The sequence below is a fragment of the Callorhinus ursinus genome, unplaced genomic scaffold, assembly GCF_003265705.2.
Source record: "Callorhinus ursinus isolate GAN/ISIS: 27379988/994484 unplaced genomic scaffold, GSC_fseal_2.0 scaffold13, whole genome shotgun sequence".
Taxonomy (NCBI): domain Eukaryota; kingdom Metazoa; phylum Chordata; class Mammalia; order Carnivora; family Otariidae; genus Callorhinus; species Callorhinus ursinus.
The window spans coordinates 30,907,896-30,928,409 of record NW_027397075.1 but is presented as its reverse complement, the minus strand read 5'-3'; the positions used below and the strand labels follow the sequence as shown (position 1 = coordinate 30,928,409).

At 38.7% G+C, this 20,514-nt stretch overlaps 1 protein-coding gene across 6 annotated transcripts in view; it reads right to left on the bottom strand.

Annotated features, from left to right (window-relative positions):
- The window catches only part of SUCO (SUN domain containing ossification factor), an 85,989-nt gene extending 72,259 nt beyond the window's left edge, over positions 1–13,730 (bottom strand). For 5 of the 6 annotated variants that reach the window (XM_025877763.2, XM_025877760.2, XM_025877758.2 and 2 more), the window contains exon 1: positions 13,529–13,730. In XM_025877763.2, the coding sequence (XP_025733548.1) occupies positions 13,529–13,590 (62 nt within the window). In that variant the 5' untranslated portion in view covers positions 13,591–13,730. Of the gene's footprint in view, positions 1–870; positions 1,019–13,528 lie in introns of all 6 variants that reach the window. The other variant, XM_073900032.1, reaches the window with a different exon arrangement.
- Between the last annotated feature and the right edge of the window lie 6,784 nt (positions 13,731–20,514).

Below are 20,514 nucleotides of genomic sequence, written 5' to 3'. Positions count from 1 at the left end.
AGAAAGTCTTAATCTAATTTTTACAAATAAAGAAGCTAAAGCTCAGAAATTAACTGGCCTAAAGTCATTCACTTTGTGACGGCAAGCCTAGATTATCTCTCTCCAAAGCCTATGATCTTTCTGTATTGCTATACTTCATATTTAATATTCTCTGGTCAACCGATCTGTTCACTCAAGAATTGATGGTATTAGTCAAGGCTAGTTATAGCATAACAAAAATATAAGAACTATCACAAAAGAAGAATAACATTTACCTCAGATTTAGATAGTGGCAACAACAATAGAAATATGAAGTTTTGTAACATAGTGGCTAGGACATGGAACTTCAGAGTCAAGATTCCCAAGTCCTCCATTTATAAGTTGTATATTCTTGGGTAAATTACAAAACCGGCATGCCTCAATATCGATACTCTAAAATGGAGTTACTTCGGGGCACATGGGTGGCTTGGTCAGTTAAGCTTCTGACCCTTGATTTTGGCTCAGGTCATGATCTCAAATGGAGCCTGGCATCCAGCTTCGCACTGAGGGTAGAGCCTGCCTGAGATTCTCTCTCCCTCTGCCCCTCCCCCTGGCTCATGAACCCACCATGCACACTCGTTCACTTGCTTGCTCTCTCTCTCTCAAATAAATAAAATGGAGTTATTATGAGGAAAATAAAATGATGCATGCACTGTGCTTAGTCTGACATAAAATATGCACTCAAATGTTAACAGCTATTGTCCTTTCTACCTTCTTTTACTTATCAAATTCCAAATTAGCATATATTTATAGTCTCAATTTCTTCACCTTCTACTTAGCCCTCAGCCTGCTGAATTCTAATTTCTGTCCTCATTAAACTACTGAAATCAGTATGGTAGTAGCAGGATTTACCTTTTTTGATTTCTCTGCTGTGTGTGGCACCTCTGACTACTGCTTCCACTTGAAACCCTCTTCTCCTTTGGTTTGTCAAATTACACAATTCTGTTTCCCATCTCTCTCAGAGTCTTCTGAGTCTCCTTTGATATGCAGCTTCTGTGAACTGCAGCAGATTAAATTTCAGTGCTTCCAGGGTTCTGCTCTCAGTCTTCCTTGTATACCTCATTTAAAAGTTGAATCTCCCCCACTTCATGTTCCAAGATATCTCTAAAACAACTAAATCCAAACTTGAACACAAAAATCTTCCTTTTCCAAATCTCCGCTTCCTATATCCTTGCTCTCATCATGTGATACTCTTATCCACCCAGTCCTCAAGTTAGAAACCTGAAAAACATCTATACTACTCCTTTTCCTTCATCCTCCCTCCACTATTTACAGTTCATTTTACCTCAAATTTCTGTAACCCATTTTTCCATCCTGTTATGATTGCCTTAGCTCAAGCCCTCATCTCTTACTTACAGCAACCTCCTAACAGAGTTCCCTAATTCCTATCTTACCACCTCTGCAAATCAACCCTTCACACTGCCGAGAACCTAACTATAATTGTCAGAATTACTGTTCTCCTTCTTAGAACCTTTTATCAACTCTCCATGACAAAATTCAAGCTTCCTTGCATATTTTAAAATATCTAAAATTTTCTTCTATTGCCCTAAGTCTTCAGTTTCATATTTTCTGCCACTCCCTGCCTCCCACTTCATGCTTCAGTAATACAGAACTACTTGTAGTTGTTCCCTAAACACATACTATGCTGTCTCATGCTTCCAAGCCTCCGGCTCATGCTTCTCCATCTTCCAAGACTATTCTGACCCTGCTCCCACTCCTCACCATCCAAAACCTGACTAAATTCTTATTCTTTTTTCTGGGGGCAGAAACATGTTAGGGACTAGGACACATTCCTGATTTCCACAATCTGGGGTTTGGCCACAACCCTTTGGCATATCTGAGCACTTACTACAACGCTGAACTGAAATTAATTGTTTATATTTCTGTTCCTCACACAACACTGAGCACCTCTACGGCAAAGAACTTACTGCCCTGTTCTCAGCATGGTGATCTACTGAGCTCTTCCTTTGACTATGGATTGGAACAGCTTGGATAAGAACTTAGGAAAGGGAGAGAGCCCAATAATCACAGAATTTATGGTAAAAGAAAGAACAGAACTGGGCAATGAAGAATTGCTTCTTAACCAGAAGTACAAATCTAATCCACAGTATGGAAACATAGCGTCAGCCATTCAATTACAGCAGTGTGGTTAAAGTGATGCCCTGCCTACCTCCCCCTTCACAAACAAACAAAAAAGGCCATCCAGGAAAGATACCTATGAAACATAAAGGTAGGAAAGTAGAAATTAACTTTCAGGTAAGAGTGAAAATTATGCTCTTTTGGACATTATTGTCCAGAAATTTGAAAAAATTATAAGAAATTCTATGAAGTACACGGAGATTTGTAGGAAATGGGTATAATAGAAGCCACTTTGATCAAAATCCAAAAAAGACCAAAAGATCACTGGGCCTCCGGTGCTTTCACTTCATAAGCCCTCTACTTTCTTTAATCACAATGTATTAAAAAACAGATATTCTTCTTTATCTATTATCAGCTTGGGGGCTCCTTTAAGGTTGCTTCTCTCTGCGAGATCTACCTGCTGATCCATCAGAAGAGGTCACACTGTGCTCATTTCCCTCCCCAGTTTTTCTTCTTTTCGGCTGCCACAGCAGTCTCCAATCAAATCACATGGAATTGCAGAGCTTAGCTGAAGAAAACTCTGAATTCTAGTGTCTGCTTCTAATCAAACCTTTGAATTTTGAAAGTTCTGATCTTTAATTTTCACTCTGATGTAGGACTGGTCTTGTATTCTCTTAGCTTAACTATTCTATGTATCAAAATCTATTAGAGGATTGTTTCACTAAATTTGCCTATAATTTCAAGGATCCAGCATAGGGTAGCACTTATTAAACAATATGGTATGTTCTGTTTTTACATCTTAATACACCATTAGAAATTCAGCCAATACAATTGTTCTCAAAGCTGCTGAAGATAAACATATACTAAACTTACTTGATAATGACATTTTAAGAAACTGCATCAGGTGTATTTAGCCTATAAAACCCAAGTCACAATACCTCGTGACCTTAATTTTCAACTCAAAACTACAAAGATGGTCCCCAAATAAATTACTAACAGGCTAATAGGTTATTCATGCTATAACAGAAAGCCTATCTAAGAAGAGTGAAAAATAAAGCTAGAAAAGTAGGTTTGGGTCAGACTTCAGGCCTTTAAGGTGAGCATTTACATTTTTACTCTTCAGGATGACAGGAGTCTTTGAAAGATGTTTCAGCAAGAGACTGACATAATCAAAATTGTGCGTTAGTAAGATAAATCATGGCATTGTATAGAATAGGCTGAAGCATATAAGGGTGAGATTACTCTAGCCTCTTCTATCTCTCTGGCTGCCAAACAAATGTGTAAGAACTCATGCCTACCAGCTCTTCAAGTATCTTCTCTTTCCACTCCCATAAGCTTTTACCAATTACTTCCCTCTTTTGAAAACAAGGCCCTTTTCTCAGCCTTATCTGAGACATTTTAAATTGCTGCCACTCAAATGACCTCCTTAAACCTCTTCCCATCTTTCATTTCAAACCACTCTCCTTCCTTCAGAGCTTTACTTTGCTTGGCATCTTCCTTTATCCTAAGTATCTGCAGAAGCTCCACATTCAAACTTCTGTTTCAAAAATGATCCCTGCTATGAGGACAACTCCAGCCCAATTCTTAAATGCACTGAAGTCTGCATTTTAAAAAAAAATTTTAAGATTTTATTTATTTGACAGAGAGAGAGAAGAGAGAGCGAGAGAGAGAGTGAGCACAATGGGGGAGCAGCAGACTTCCAGCTGAGCAGGGAGCCTGATACAGGACTGGATCCCAGGAACCTGGGATCATGACCTGAGCCGAAGGCAGACACTTAACCGACTGAGTCACCCAGTCTGACTGAAAATTAAAGGTCAGAAGTCTGCATTTTTAAGTGCCTATATAATGTCTCCACTTGGATCATTCCACTTGGATCATTCCACTCATCTCAACAGCTTCTCCGATTCAAATCCTCTGCAACTCTTCCATTTCTTTTTGAACCAATGTCCAATTCTTCTAGTTGCCTCAGTTAAAAACAATTAACTTTTCTTCTCTCTTTCAACTTTATTGCACAGGTTTGTAACTTTAGATCCTAGCATTTATTCTCTCAACCAGTATACTCCAAGAAAGCAGCTAACTTTGTTTTATCTACCAGATTCCTATACAGAACGAACCACACAGAAGCCTCAGTAAATATCTCTCAACATTGACATGGATGACAGAAAGGGAGTTCTGAAGAACAAGAGCTTGTTAGAGGCAAACTAAAACCAAGTTCTCGGGGCGCCTGGTTGGCTCAGTCGTTAAGCGTCTGCCTTCGGCTCAGGTCATGATCCCAGGGTCCTGGGATCAAGCCCCGCATCGGGCTCCCAGCTCAGCGGGAAGCCTGCTTCTCCCTCTTCCACTCCCCCTGCTTGTGTTCCCTCTCTCGCTGTCTCTCTCTCTCTCTCTCTCTCTCTCTGTGTCAAATAAATAAATAAAATCTTTATAAATAAATAAATAAATAAAACCAAGTTCTCTTCTGAATCCTAGACCAATGCTATTTCTACTATATTGTACTGTCAACGGCTGATCTATGTCCAAACCAGATCATTTACTTCCTCAAAACTTTGCTCAGTGCACCCTCTCTTCATTTTTACTACCAAATACTTGTTATGATAAATGTCAATTATTTCAACTGTCTTTTTTTTTTTTAAGTATTTATCACTCCAAGTCTCTCTCTCCTGAAATATTTCTCGCACAATGATGTTAAAATAACATTCTTGGAACACCACTTCTCTTGCTGGATCTTTACTGTCTAATTCCTTGGGTTAGCTTGTAAAACCCATTACAATTTCCAAAATACAGCTTTTAGTTTCTATGCAAGCTTGTCTGCTTACTATCACTCCCACCTATATCAAGTACACTATCTCTTTTATTCTCTTTCTCCTTGACAATTAAGTACTATCTACCCACTACAGACAGACAGATACACACACACATACACCCCACACTAGGAAAAGACCATTATTCATATTAGCAGCACTAGTACATCTTATTTCAGTTCATGAAACATCTACATTCCAAAGAAGCAAAGTTTATAAGCCACACATCATTTTCTCTTAAACTTAAGTCAGGTCTTTCCTGACAACTCCAGGCCTAATTTTTCCCTTCTTTAAGCACCTGCTGAACAATTCAGCTTTTTGTATTGTTCATCAATGTTCAAACCAGGTATCTTAGAATGCTAAATGTACAAAAAAAAAAAAAAATTCAGAATTAATCTAATCTAGTAGTAATGACTGGAATGAACAAGAATATCCCAAGCCTACTGAGACTGAATCCCCAAGGTAAGAATGCTAGGCATGTGTATTTTTTTAAAGCTTCATGAATAATTCTAATGGTCATTCCTAGTTGAGGCAATCCAGTCTGCCCATTTTCAGATAAGAAAACTGACACACAAAGAAAAGGTAAAGAAACTTGCCTAAGGCCATCTATCAGACTACTGGCCGTATAGAGTAGTGATAAAAACACAGGCTCACCAGATGTCCATTGACAGATGAATGGATAAGGAAGATGTACACAATGGAATATTACTCAGTCATCAAAAAGAATGAAATCTTGCCATTTGCAATGACATGGATGGAACTAGAGGATATTATGCTAAGTGAAGTAAGTCAGTCAAAGAAAGACAAATACCATATAATTTCACTCATATGTGGAATTTAACAAAACAGATGAACATAGGGGAAGGGAAGGAAAAATAAAATTAAGATAAAAACAAAGAGGGAGGCAAACCATATGAGACTCTTAACTATAGGAAACAAACTGAGGGTTGCTGGAGGGGAGTGGGTGGGGAGATGGGGTAACTGGATGATGGGCATTAAGGAGGGCACCTGATATAATGAGCACTGGGTGTTACATGCAACTGATGAATCACTAAATTCTACCCCTGAAATTAATAATACACTATATGTTAACTAAATTGAATTTAAATAAAAAATAAGAACAAAACACAGGCTCAGACTCAGCCTACTTAGGTTTTGGCTCATTGCTTACTAGCTGTGAGGACTTAGGCAAGTAGGTTAACTTTTTTGTGCCTCTCTTTTTTTCATCTTTAAAATGGCGTGGCTCTCAAAAGAGTTGTAAAGAGAATAAAGTAAGTTGGTGGACATGAAACACTCAGAATATAAATAAGCACCCAATAAAGGCTCACTATTAATATTGCAAAAAAAGGGTTATAACCAAGCTCTGAGTTAGTTTTATACCCTTTCCACTACACTAGTATGTATGTGTATTTGGACAACCAGCTTGTATACTCCAGAGGACAGAGCTCAAGTCTCCTGCTTCTTCAGTATTCCCCACCACAACAAACACATTGTTGGTAACTAAATAACATTTTGAATGAATTTTATGGATTCCTGTTTCTGAACCCTGACACCTCTGCCCTCCTAATTATATCAAAGCACCCAGAGGAAATAAAAAGAAATCTTATAACAATGCTTACTATGAGCACAGCATTGTTTTAAGCACTTCACATATTTTCTCCTGTTAGATTACAAATACTCTATAACAAGAAATACAAAATTAGCTCAGTACCTACAAGCCACAAAACATTTTCTAACAAAGCTAGGTGTTACTTCTACATAAAATATAAAACAATTTTAACTAGTGATTCATCACAAAAATAAAGTCCTAAAATAAAATCAAGCTTTCAAAAAAATCTACATTTATGAAATAAGTTTATCCCAAGGGATTAACATTCTTATACTGCAAATACTTGAAAACAATTTCTCATATCCTTGCAACATGTACAATTTTATTTTTTGACTCTACTTTAAAATATGGCCTTAAAAGCAAATCAACATACAATTGGCACTAAAGTACAATCTGCAACATGTACATATTATGTTTCAAATAAAGTTCCATTTATGTATAAACTACTAAAGTATTTCATACATATGTTTCTACTTGAAGATGGCTTGAAAGAATAATAAAGCACTTAAATTTTTTATAAATTTTTCTCTTCCCTTTCATTACAAGCCCTAGAATGTCAGCTATATATATTGACCTATTTCTCTATTCATACAGTTGAAAAAAGTGAAAGAATAATTTCAGAGTTCATGAACAATAGAAAAATGAAATAACCGATGTCCAAAGGTATGTTTAGGTGTTAGTACCTTTTGTTTTTTTTCATTACCAGCCAACCCAACTCCTGCCTCCATTCTGATATATCCTCAAATGTTTAATAATCTAAAGAGGTTATTATAAAACACATCCAACTCTTTTAAAAACAATTCAAAGGATATTATAAATAAGTAATTTGCCACTTTTTTATTGAACACAAGTGTTGGAGTTTTACACAAAGATGTTGTACCTCCCTGTCATACCTTCTTTCAGACCTTTTCCTACTTAATAACTCAACACCTCTTTTATGTACCATACACTTTCTTTGGAATGTATATCCCAGGACAAAGATAAACTTTTCTTCCCAAAGTTTTTCACGTCAAGTTCCAGAAGAAAGACTTTTTTTTAAAAAAATTGAGATACAACTGGCATATTATGTTTATTTCAGGCGTACAAAATAGTAATTCAATATTTGTACATATTGTGGTATGTTCAATACATCCATCACCACACAGCTATAATTTTTTTTCTTGTAATAATTTTTAAGATCTGCTCTTAGCAACTTGAAGATATACAACACAGTATCATTACCTAGAGTCACCATGCTAAAAACTGCATGCCCAGGACAAGAAAGACTATTAAAAAAAAAAAAGTCATCAAATGATTTAAAGAAGAGGGATTACTTTATTATTTTATTTTGAATATTTATTTTATTCAGAAAAGAGATTTATGGTCTTAAAAAAAATTACAGAAACACAACAAAGAAAATCATTTCTCCAGACAAAAGACAGAGTTAGGATTTTCAAGGATATTTCCAATTATCTTAAAAATGATAAAACTGCTTATATATTTTTCTTGTTTCTTATATTTCTGCTCACTTAGGCATATTGACAAATGAGCAAGAAACCAGCAAAATTATCAAAGAAAAAGCAACATAAGGGCTATAGAAATAAAATCACAAACCAAGAAATATTACCTCTGAGGTCAATGAAAACTAGGTAACATACTCAGAGAAATTACTACTAAGGACAAAACAGCAAACAAAACCGATCCACCTTGATTTAGATATCTATCAAGTGTCTCCAGTGTGACTGCCACTTTAAGGCTTCCAGCCTCCAAAGCCTATCCCTTCCAATCCACTCTATCCTCACAGTGATCTAATTAAAAGATCAATCTGACCTCATGCTCTTGCTTAAACTACTGCCCTGGCTCATACTCTCAGCCAGGCTAAAAAATCAGAGTTCATTTGCATAATTATCAAGTCCCTTCAAAACCTGGCTCTAGCCTCCCTTCCCATCTCTCCCCACATATACTCTAGGAATCTTGGCCTCTACCTGAAACAAAATTCTTCCATTTTGAACTATCCATCCTGCAAACCATTTATACAGATGAGTACTGAGACTCATAGAAATAACTTGTCCAAGGACATACAGCTAGTGATAGCCATATCTAGAATACAAATTCTACCCTTAGTGTTCCTAAAGATCTTTGTAATTATTTTTTTGTGATTATTATACTTGTCAAATGTATGAGAATTGTTTAAATGTCAGGTTTTTCTCATTAGCTCTAAATATGAGCTTCTCCAAGATGATCCTATTGGGTGCAAGAATAGATTTTTTTTTTAGTCTTAAAGAAATAAACTACTCTGATAAGGGATGATGATTAATGAGGGGGCTGTACAAAGGTGGGGACAGAGTATATAGGAAATCTCCATAACTTCCACTCAATTTCAATCTTGCTGTAAACATAAAACGGCTCTATAAAAGTCTTTTTTTAATTAATTAAGCTTTACTAAGTTTAATATAAGAATTTATACTTGTTCTGAAGCTCAGCTGGTCACACATCAATAACCCCAGGGACTATGTAGTCAGAAACCTGTGGGAAAATGTGGAAGTTCCACAAAATGGTGTTTACTTCCAGCACATTGTGAGGCACTGGCATTTGTGTGTGCCCAATTAAGTAGACTTAGGGATTATATTACTTAGTTTTAACTAAACTGACTCTCACAACATGGAGAAGTAGCTTTGAAAAAATTCCTGCAAAGACTGCAAACATAGTACCTACACAAGCACAAGTCAACAAGAAAACTGCAGGGCTATTCATCAATCACATCATGATGTAAAATAATCTAGTGGGTCAACCACAAAGCTCTCACCAGAAATTATTATTTGAGAGCAAAAAAAAGTACTATTAATAGAAAGTATTAGACTGTTCATTTTTCTCATCTTTTTTAAACATCTCTGTATTATTATACTATTATACTAATATCATATTGGCACATGCACATAACTTATAAACAATTGAGCACATATTAAAAGGTGCATACACATGGTTTTCCTGACTGAGGGGGGACACAATCAAAAATTTTTGATTATCCACTGCTTAAAGCACAGACCAAATCTTTTTCCTCTTTAGGATGATGCTCAATCTTCCCAGTTTGCCAGGACTGAGTGGAGTATATTAGGCTGCATGATGCCTTCCAGAGACGTCCGAGTCCTAATCCCTGAATATGTTACATGTTAAAACAGTCTTTGCAGATGTGATTAAATGAGGGATTTTGAGATGGGGCTATAATCCTGGATTGTCCTGGTGGGCCCAATGTAATCACAAAAGTGCTTGTAAGAAAGAAGCAGGAGGATCAGTCATTTAGTCGACGTGAAGACTGAAGCTAGAGGTTAGAATGATGTGAGGAAGGAGTCACAGACCGCACACAGGTAGCCCTAGAAGCTGAAAAGGTCAAGAAACAGATTCTTTACCTCAGAGACTCAAGAAGGAGCCAGCTCTGTTGACATCCTGACTTTAGCCCAATTAAGACTTATTTTGGACTTCTGACCCCAGAACTGTAAGATAATAAATGTATGCTGCCACTAAAGTTTTGGCAACTTGTTAGCAGCAGCAGTAAGAAATAATCCCCAGGGGATTCCTGGGGCATGGGACTTTCACTGACAAAACCAGGATAAGCTGGTCACCCGATTTTTAGGTTTTCAATGCCCATAACAACATATGATACATAATAAGCAGGAGAAAAATCCTTGTTGAATAATTTTATGATGAAATATATAGATTACATACCCTATTTATATTTTGTGAAATATAGAGATAATATACCCTTACTATTTTATAAAGACCTGTCATATGTATTATCTCATTTCATTCTCCTAACAACCCAGTGAGGTGTGAATCAATTAGTTTTCCTACTTTCAGGATACAAGAATTAAGATTCAAAGAAATTACATACCATGTCCAAGGACACATACCTAGTAAGTGATGAAGCCACATCTAGAATACAGGCCTTCCGACCTTTGACAACAGTCAGGATCCTCTGCCACGGATCAGGCTGCCTAGATTCAAATCCAAGCTCCTAAACTTAATAGCTGCTTAACCTTGACAAATTATTTAATTTACCTACTTCTTTAACTATAAAATGCACAATAAGGTTAACAATAATACTTACCTCATAGGGTTATGAAGATTGAATGTACTAAAATATGTAAAATACACACCACAAGCTAGACACAGAGACAGAGGACAATATTATTATTACTCTGTGCTGCAGCTACAGTATGTTTATGCCTAAAATACTCTGTACTACTTGATAAAGATCACATAAAATATGTAAAAGTAAAAAGTAGCAACTAGAATGACTAATAAGATGGAAGAATGGGTTTTGTGTGAAAGCAATCTAAGGTTAGGACTCTAGGCTGAAAAGACAAACGGAGAGAGGAGACATAATCAAGATCTATAGAAGTGTGAGAGTATAAAAAAGGGGATAAAAAAAAATCTCAGTAATACCGGTAGGAGGGAAGAGAACCTTAGAAACTACAGAACTGTTAGTATGAACACACAGCATTCATAAATTACAAAATGATACAGCTTAAAAAAGAAATGGATCACAAAATTTGGGGACAATTTATAAATGTCAAAGAAGACAAAAATGGCTACTAAAAGGAGCTTAACTACTCTTCTGTAAACATCTAACCTTATAATGGTTTAACATACCCATTATTGGTAAAGGGAGAATGGAGATGTTGGGAAATAACATACAGACCAGACTATAACAAGGATTAGACCTCCAGTTGAGTAACTGCAGTAATTTCAGTATTTCAATTCCCCAAGGAAGAGTGTCTCAAAGACATAACATACCCTCTGCCAATCACTACCATGTACCACTCCTCTTCTCCAATCTCATCATCACCCTTCCAAGAAAATCTCAAACCTAAATATCTTTTTTTTCAATGCCCTTTAGTGGCTTCAATAAAGAATAATTAAAATGTCCCTAAATTTGGCAGTCCAAACCAATCTCAAAATATACTAATCCAATTATTTAAGCCGAAGTTTCTTAAACTTTTCACTCCTTACTTAAACCCTCAACATCCATTCTTCACTGTGAGAGTCAACAAACTTTACAGAACTTTATGACTACTACTTTCAGTACTAGGTTGACTGATTTTTTTTCCTAACATGTCGTGATCTTCTCACTATTACTAATGAATAAAGCTGAAAAACCATATTTAAGTTAGCCTAAGCAAAAGACAGCCAGAAGTTACACAGAGTAATAGAAGCATGGTTAATTTAAATTCACAAGTGATTTTAGGAAACACATCGTAATGTTTGATTTCACCTCCACCATCTACTTAAAATTAAAAAAAAAAATGTTTAAGGGTACAAATTTTCAACCAATAGATAACTAAGTCCTGGAGTGCTACGGAGTATAGTGCATACAGATAATGATACTGTATGACAATCACTAAACTTCCTATAAAAGACTAGGTTTTAATTATTCCAACCACAAAGAAGAAATGATAATTATGTGACATGATAAAAGTGATAACTATCACTACAATGGCAATCATATTACAATATATAAATATATCAAACCAAGATGTTATACATCTTAAATTTACACAATACCACAATGACATTTACACAATGTCAAATATATTTCAATTAAAAAAAACAGAGATACTGGTACATTTTAAATTTGAATGAAAAGTGTAACCTCTTTGCCCTATGAGCCATTTCCGAAAGGCTGGTGAAGAAGAACATAATCTAAAGTTGGGCAAGATCAAAGAGAAAGAAGAAAGAAATGATATGTATCCTGTAAATTACCAAGCAGCCCCCAGGAAAAGGTGAAAATGAACACAAGGTTTTGGTATCTCACCTACAAATTTAAATTTAAAATGGGGTGAGTGGACTCATCTACTGCATCCACTTCTTTGTACCCAACATGATACTAAAAAGTAGAAAGGGTGACAGCGGTCCTATTAAAAGAGTTTGGAATTAAAGTCAAAAGGCCAAATATCTTGTTCTCCAAAACTTCTATCAATCTTCCAATTAAAATTCCTCAGCTAGGCAAGTGTTTTCCTTTTCCTCTCATTTATTATTTTATGTGAGCAACAACTCCACAACTTCAGTATCTTTGGAATCTGTTAAGCACAGAAAAAATGAACACATTGTTGGTGTTTTCGGAAATATACAAGAGACTTAGTTATCTAGACTTTAATGAAGAGCAAATAGCTTTGACTAAAGAAGCATCTTTTCAGTCAGCTCACGTCACACATCTCTAAAGAAATTCCCCAGGAGGGAAAAAATGGCTTTTCCCAGTATAATGACACCAATCCTTTCACTGACAAGGTCTCTTTGCGCCTCAAAGATACCCAAATGTGCCAGGGATCAACAGAAACTCCATAAACTTTATGAACAAAGCATTCTTCCCGCCTTCAAAATACAGGACTTATGCTCCCATTACTAAGGGACATTATTCAAGCCACACCACCAGAACCTACTGTACACACTACACCTAAGACACTCTACTAAAACAACGGCTTTTCATCATCTACCCCTTGAAAAAGTGCTTCATAACGCCCCCCAAAGTTTCCAAGAACAGCAACCCCAAGTGTACTCGAGGCCAAAGACAGTAAGACATGCCCAGAACTACTGCTTGTACATTACTCTCACCCTCGTGACAATCACGTTTTTAAAATCGCACCTCGGGAACACATCACATCCGACACTCTTTCTACCCTTATCACACTATGAAAGCGAGTGGCTGGCCGTAAACCCGAGCAACTTACCTAGCATTTATCTGAGAACTACCCCAACACCCCACCGTCCCCAGGGGGCAAAGTAACTGAGTACAAAGCCACTCAGGTGGTCCCTTCCACTCAGGCACCTTTCCCTCCCACTCAGTCTCTGTAAATGCCAAAACACACCATGGAAACCGCACAGAACGCAGCCAGGCCAGTCAGCGGGACAGCGCGAAGTAATCGGTGTGTCGCTCCGTAAAGGCCTGGGAGATCCGCACCCTGAAAGCCAAGATGATCTGGGGGTGTGACCTAGGCTGCTCCCTTCTCCCCTCTTGGGAAACTCCCGTATCGTCGCGGCGACTCACCAGACCAGGGAGCACAGAGACAGGCAGGAGACCAGGGCCAAGGCCCGGCGGTACTTCTTCATCTTCTCCTCCTTCTTCCCCCTGCCAGAAGGCGGCACATCCTCCCGGCAGCCGCCACTGCCGAGGCCAAGATGGAGGAGCTGGAGCAGGAGCGAGAGGATGGGACCGAGAGTCCCAAGGGCTGCGGCGCTGGGGGAGCGGCTCCTCAGCGGCTCGCTTACTGGCCACCCTCTCCGAGGGGCCCACGGCGACGCCGACAGGGGCGCTTCACAGGAAGACTCCGGGGACTGCCGCTGCTGCCGCAGCCGCTGGCTCGTTCGCGCCCGCCTCCTCCAGCCGCCGCCGCCGCCACAGCCGTCCCATATCGCCCCCGCCCGCCCCGGCTCTCCCTCCGTGCTGCGGGCGACCAACGGCCGCGACGTACTCGTCTCTCAACAGCCAATCGCCGGCGGGGCCGCGCCACCTCACACAGCGCTGAGCTGGAAGAAGACGCGTCACCCACGTCCCGCGGCGCTCGCGCCCCCACCAGGCTCCGCGCGGGCCACGCCCCCTCCGACGTCTCAGGCGGAGGAGCGGGGAGGACGCAAAGCGCGAGAGCCGGTGTTGTCGCCGCCCTGCCCACCTCAAAGTCCGCCGGGTCAGTGGCTCATGCTCAGGAAGTGAGAGAGGAGCCCCATGACCCTCAGCGGTCTTCTTTGCAATGGCCCGCCCCCTCGCCCAGGGCGTGCCGGGTCCGCGCAAGGCCCCTTGGGAGTTGTAGTTTTTTCTCCGGAACGCTCCTTTCCCTTTCCCTATACCTCCTAGAATCACAGTTTTGATGGGAGAGGTCTATCGTTTCGCTTCACACCGCCAGAATGACCAGCTTTGGAATTTTTATATTCAGTTCTCCACTTTTGAGCACAGTTCGTGGGATGGATGGCCTAGAATGACGGTGGGGGAAGAAAAGCTATAACTAATAAAATTTAAAAGGTGTTTTCCCGGTGTCGATGGGCCCGGCCCATCGAGTTAAGTGCTGATTGGTAAGCGGAAAGGGGTGTGCCAAGATTTCCTCTCACCTGATTGGTTGGAGCGGAAAGTCTCTCGCTGCTTCTCCACAGTCTCGGGGAGATTTTCAGCGCCCCTGATTCCTGTGTTGGGGTTGCCGGGTTTGGTCTGCATTCTAATGGATTCGTGCTTAGGGTGCACCGCAAAGGGGGAGGAAAGGAAAACTTTGGTCCCGTTGAGGGAGCCTCAAGTCCTGGAGTTCACCGAAAGCGAGGAAGGTGGTCACGTACACACGCCTATTGCTACTGTGTGGAGCAAAAAAGTGGTTCTCAATCTTTAGTAACCAGCGGTGTGCCCACTCTAGATTTTTATGCCACTGGGGTCCCTAAAGATCTCTCGGAAGCGGTTTCTGCCTGAAATTCCAAAGTGCTTCACCGCTTTTCTTCCCAAGCCCCTCTTGCAGCTCTCTTAGAGGGTCGAGAGTATAGAGGAAGAGGCATTAGCTTCTGTTCAGAGAAGAGGTTTGGCCTCTGTCTCTGGTGATATATTCGTTTCAGACCCTGACACTAAGTCTCTACCGAGTGATGCTTCTTTTATTAGATAAGAAATATAAAAGTATAACTCAGTGGTTTCCTTTTTTTCTGTCTTGACTGTCGGGAGACTCAAAACTCTCTTCCCCAGAAAGCAGCCGGACAAATGGGGGAATAGAGGCTCCAATTGTCTGTGCTGTGGAACATGGGATAATGTTTAGTGGAAAAAAAAAAAAAAATGTTTGAAGCATGTTAGAGCATAGGTCACGTATTGCCCATGTGGCCGTAGGGGAAAAAATAAAACACCCTAGTAAAATGCTTAAATTTGAGACAAAATTTCCTTATGAACTTTTAAAGTTGAATTGATTGGTAATTGTATTCCCAGGGACCTGAATGATTTGACCCATTCTAAGAGGCTTGATATAAGTCAACTGGATATATTTTTAAAATTCTGTAAATGATGATACGGAAACTAATTTTTCTGGCAATAATTAGGTAACAGTTCCAATGATCTGCTGATACCACTCTTAGTATATAACAATAAAATCCTTTCATCTCTATTTATCCTTGCAGTAGGCAAGCATTTGTCCTACTCAAGAGCAGTAGCAAATGATTGATACAAAAGTTAAAAAGAAGATAGGGACAATAGAAAGATGGGGATTATTTGACATTCTTGACCATGTTGAAGCACACTTTTTTTCCTTTCATTCTAGGAATTACTTTATTCAGGATAAGGAACAGGAGCTCCCCCGGTGATCCTCAGTAGATTATAGCCAAGGAAGTCTGATTAGAATACATGCTTATCTCAAGGCTGGCAAGTTACCAAGCACCTTTTCTATTCCCTATCTTTCTCACTCCAAACCACAAGCCCACCCACTACTTTTCCACAAGTCCCTGTAATGATCTTCTGAAATATACAACTGGTAGACAGAAGTTTTCTTTCTTTCTCTTTTACTTTCTCTCTCTTTTTCTTTCTCTCTTTTTCTTTCTTTCTGTCTTTCTCTCTTCTTTTGTTTCTTCCTTCTTTCTGACTTTTTTCTACCATTGGGTTTTATTGATACCCCTGTGGCAAGGTTGTCATTCACCTATTCAATCATTAGCTTTCACTATTTCAATCAATAAATATCCTTTTTTCTTTCTGTTAGCTTCATTTCCATAGTTTCATGTTAAGGTTTAGTCTTCAGTCCTCTGAGCTTTTTCATTTTTCAATGGGTACTTCATAATTTCAGTTCATAACTACACTTTGACTCCCAGGTCTATAGCCCAACCTCTCTTCAAGCAGTTGCTTGACACAACATTTAGATATTCTACCATCACTTCAAATCTTCCCTGAATATAATAGGACTCATCTTCCCCCTAAATTAGCTTCTTTGCCTGACTTTCTATTTGTGTTAGTTCTTCCTTGTTTTAAGACTTCAGACAGTGAGAATAAGAGAAGTTCCATGGAGTTGACCTTTGAAAAAATGGATGTTTTTCTACATGCTTGTTAAACATAAGGGAGGGAAGTTTGTTATAACTCAATAGGTAAATATAACAAGAAAATTAGTTTGAATTACAAAATAAATTTAGTATAGATAAATGCAACCATATTTAAAGTATAACATATGCCAAAGAATGGCAAGAAAGAATATAGAAAATCTTTAAGACATGGGCTAAGAAACTACCATCCACCACCTCTTCACTATACCACAGTGGTTCTCAGCCAGGGGCAATTTTTCCCCTTGGGGGAAAAAAATGACAATATTTGGAGACATTTTTGGTTGTTACAGCTAAGGAAGTGCCACGTTTAGTGGGTAGAAACTAGGGATGCTACATCCTACAATGCACAAGACAAAAAATAATTTTGCCTGGAAAGTCAAAAGTACAAAGCTTGAGGAAACTCTGCTATAACAGAATCTCCTAACTCAATAAAACCTATAAACCTATAAATCACTGACCACACGTTTGCACTGCAGAACCTAGGATTATTCTGGAAGTCACCAAGGACTAAACTGCCTGATGAACATGAGTTCTTCATTCCTAAATGTTGTCCAGAAACTCTGGACAGGTCAAGTCCCTGCCCTGATAAAGATCAGATACCTGGGTGGCTCAGTCAGTTAAGCATCTGCCTTAGGCTCAGGTCATGATCCCAGGGATCGAGTGTTGTTGCGTTGGGCTCCTTGCTCAGCTGGGAGCCTGCTTCTCCCTCTGCCTGCTGCTCCCCCTGCTTGTGCGCGAGCTCTCTCTCTCTCTCTGACAAATAAATAAATAAAATCTTTAAAAAGAAAAAAAATATTAGATACTCAGCTGATAGTGAGAAAGAACCTGCTGATCTCAGAAAAGGAGCCAACTCCTCTGGCCACCTCATCTCTTTGTCTTTTTTCACATGTAAATCATATTCAAGAAGCCCCAGAGGGGAAAAAAAAATATTTGTCTGATTTAAGTTGGTGGTATTTGATAAGCAAGCCTTGACATATTTTGAATTAATCAAAATGTTATCTGCCTCTTTCAATGCTGAGATTCTATGTATCTTTAAGAGGAACAACTGAGACTCAATGATATCAGATGTTTCCAAGGTAAAAGCCAGTTAGGACAAAAGTTCCCTTGAAATATTTGTGAAAGAAAGGTCAAGGAATTGAGAAAGACAGATAGACAATAAAGGGGAGTAACCAGATGAAAAGAAGGATGAATGTGGCAATGAGCACTTAAGATGTTAACTACATGCACATATAGTACAAACAGAGCTTGCTTCCTATTTGTCCCCACTCCATTTGTTGTTGCTTCTTTGAGTGTGTGTAACTATATGCACAAAATAGCTTAAACCTGTTTTATTTATTATCCTTATCTATAGGGATCCTAAACTACAGTGTCAAATCTACCTTAACAGAGCACTGATAATATGGCCACTTCAGGAGGTAAAGGTAGAACTTGGTGATACGAAAATAAACTTCTTCTCTAGGACAGCCTGAGAACTCAGTCCCTTAACATATAGAATCAAAACCTGCAGTGTTCGCCTGTTCACTTCTTTTTATACTGCAAGCAACAAAGTATAACATTTCCCTTTAAAAAATGTTCTACTTTATGATCCCAAATTTAATCTTCTATCATATATGTCTATTTTGAGGATACATGAGTTTAATAAGCTATTAATGGAATCAGCCAGAGGAAGGATAACTCAGGAAGTGGGTGATAGGAAGAAATTAAAGATGGTCTCTAGGACAGAGTGTGGTCATTACATGAATAGGAAAGTCAGGAGTTGCAGGTTTGCCGGCAAGTTTTGGTTGGAGGTATAGTATTGAATTTGAGGATCTGGTACAAGTATCTAGCAAGCATTTACAAAGACAAGATTCCAAATAGGAAGAGAAAAGCAGCAACTGAAGACAACATGTTAGGTTTTCTAACTGCTGTGCCCTTCAGTACCTGCTGAATCGTGGTCTCAAATGAAGCTTCCTAAAACATTACCTATATCATATCCTTGTTTTGATGGAAAAATCTCCAAAAGGACTTAAATCCTTGTTGAATAAAGTCTTGCCTCCTTGGGCTGGCATTTGAAGCTTTCCATAATCCAACCCAGCTGAGGTTTCAAGACTTAGTCCCCACTATTTCCTTTCATGACTCAACCTCCTCACCAAACTATACTGCTTGCCATCTCCTGAAACACCTGCATTCTCTGTCCTCATGATGTTCTGTCTCTCCCCACAGTGTATGAATTCCTTATGCAAGATGTCATGTTTTGTATATATAAAACCCAATGGATTGTTTTTTTATTACAGGGGCCCAAGAAGTACATTTTAACTTAGCTATTACTTCATGTGTCTACTCATACCGAATTACAATCTGCCCTATAATTTAAATTCCTGGGAGTAGCAAGCCCCTAGGACGGGAAGGTTTTATGCAATTAACTAACCCCTGCCAACTATCTCTTCCACTACAAATAGCCAAATTAGTTTTTTTAGCATAACACTGTTTGACTTTAGCTAGAATTTTTCAGATTTAAATTACTCCTGAATAACCTGGAGAAATAATGTGTTCAACAAATATTTGTTGAGCCTTTCTTATATGAAAGGCACTGCAGCAATAATTTGCCTCCAGGAAACTCACAGCATCTTAGCAGGTTTCTTAACCTTCTTCCAGACTGTACCCCTTTGGTGATCTGATGCTGCCCATTGATCCTTTCTCAGAATATTTATAAAGGTATAAAATAAAATAATAGATTACAAAGGAAACCAACTATAGTGAAACACAATCAACTATAGTGAAATACAATCATCAAAATATTACAAAGTAAATTTGTGATATAGTAACATATGTATTTTTTTAATGCTTTAAATAACAAGACTTAGCAGCGGGTCAGGTAACTTCAATAATTCCAAAGCACTGATGAGTATAAAAGATATTTCAAGAATCCTATATGTATAATGTGATATGAAAATATCTGAGTTTTTATTAGTGACAAAGTTATATTGTTAATACTGTTAAGATTAGTTATCTTATATTCATAAGAGGTAATTTTAAATTTCAGTAAAAGGTTGGTGAAAATAAAGATGTAATTATTTTTCCACCCAAGTTCATGGAGCAGTGAGTTGTATACATGGATCACAAGGTTAAGAAGCACTGCACTAGGGCAATGTTTTTTTAAATATTGGTTTATTTATTTGAGAGAGAGAGAATGAGTGGGGTGTGGGGGGGAGGAGCAGAGGGAGAGAGAAAGAGAGAGAATCCTCAGGCAAACCCCCCTTGAGCACAGAGCCCACTCTGGGGCTCAATTCCAGGACCCTGGGATCGTGACCTGAGCCAAAATCCCGAGTTGGCTCTTGAAACGACTGAGCCACCCAGGCACCCCCCAGGACAACGTTTTTTAAATCGTGGGTCACAGTTCATTAGAGAGTAAAGAAATCAATGTTTTACTAGGAGCTGGTTCTTTGAAAGAATTAACAAGATTGATAAACCCCTGGCCAGACTGATCAAAAAGAAAAGAGAAATGACCCAAATCAACAAAATCATGAATGAAAGAGGAGAGATCACAACCAACACCAAAGAAATACAAACAATTATAAGAACATATTATGAGCAACTCTATGCCAGCAAATTAGATAACCTGGAAGAAATGGGTGCATTCCTAGAGATGTATCAACTACCAAAACTGAACCAGGAAGAAATAGAAAACCTGAACAGACCTATAACCACTAAGGAAATTGAAACAGTCATCAAAAATCTCCCAACAAACAAAAGCCCAGGGCCAGACGGCTTCCCAGGGGAATTCTATCAGACATTTCAAGAAGAATTAATACCTATTCTCCTGAAACTGTTCCAAAAAATAGAAATGGAAGGGAAACTTCCAAACTCATTTTATGAGGCCAGCATTACCTTGATCCCAAAACCAGACAAAGACCCCACCAAAAAAGAGAATTACAGACCAATATCCTTGATGAACATGGATGCAAAAATTCTCACCAAAATACTAGCCAATAGGATCCAACAGTACATTAAAAG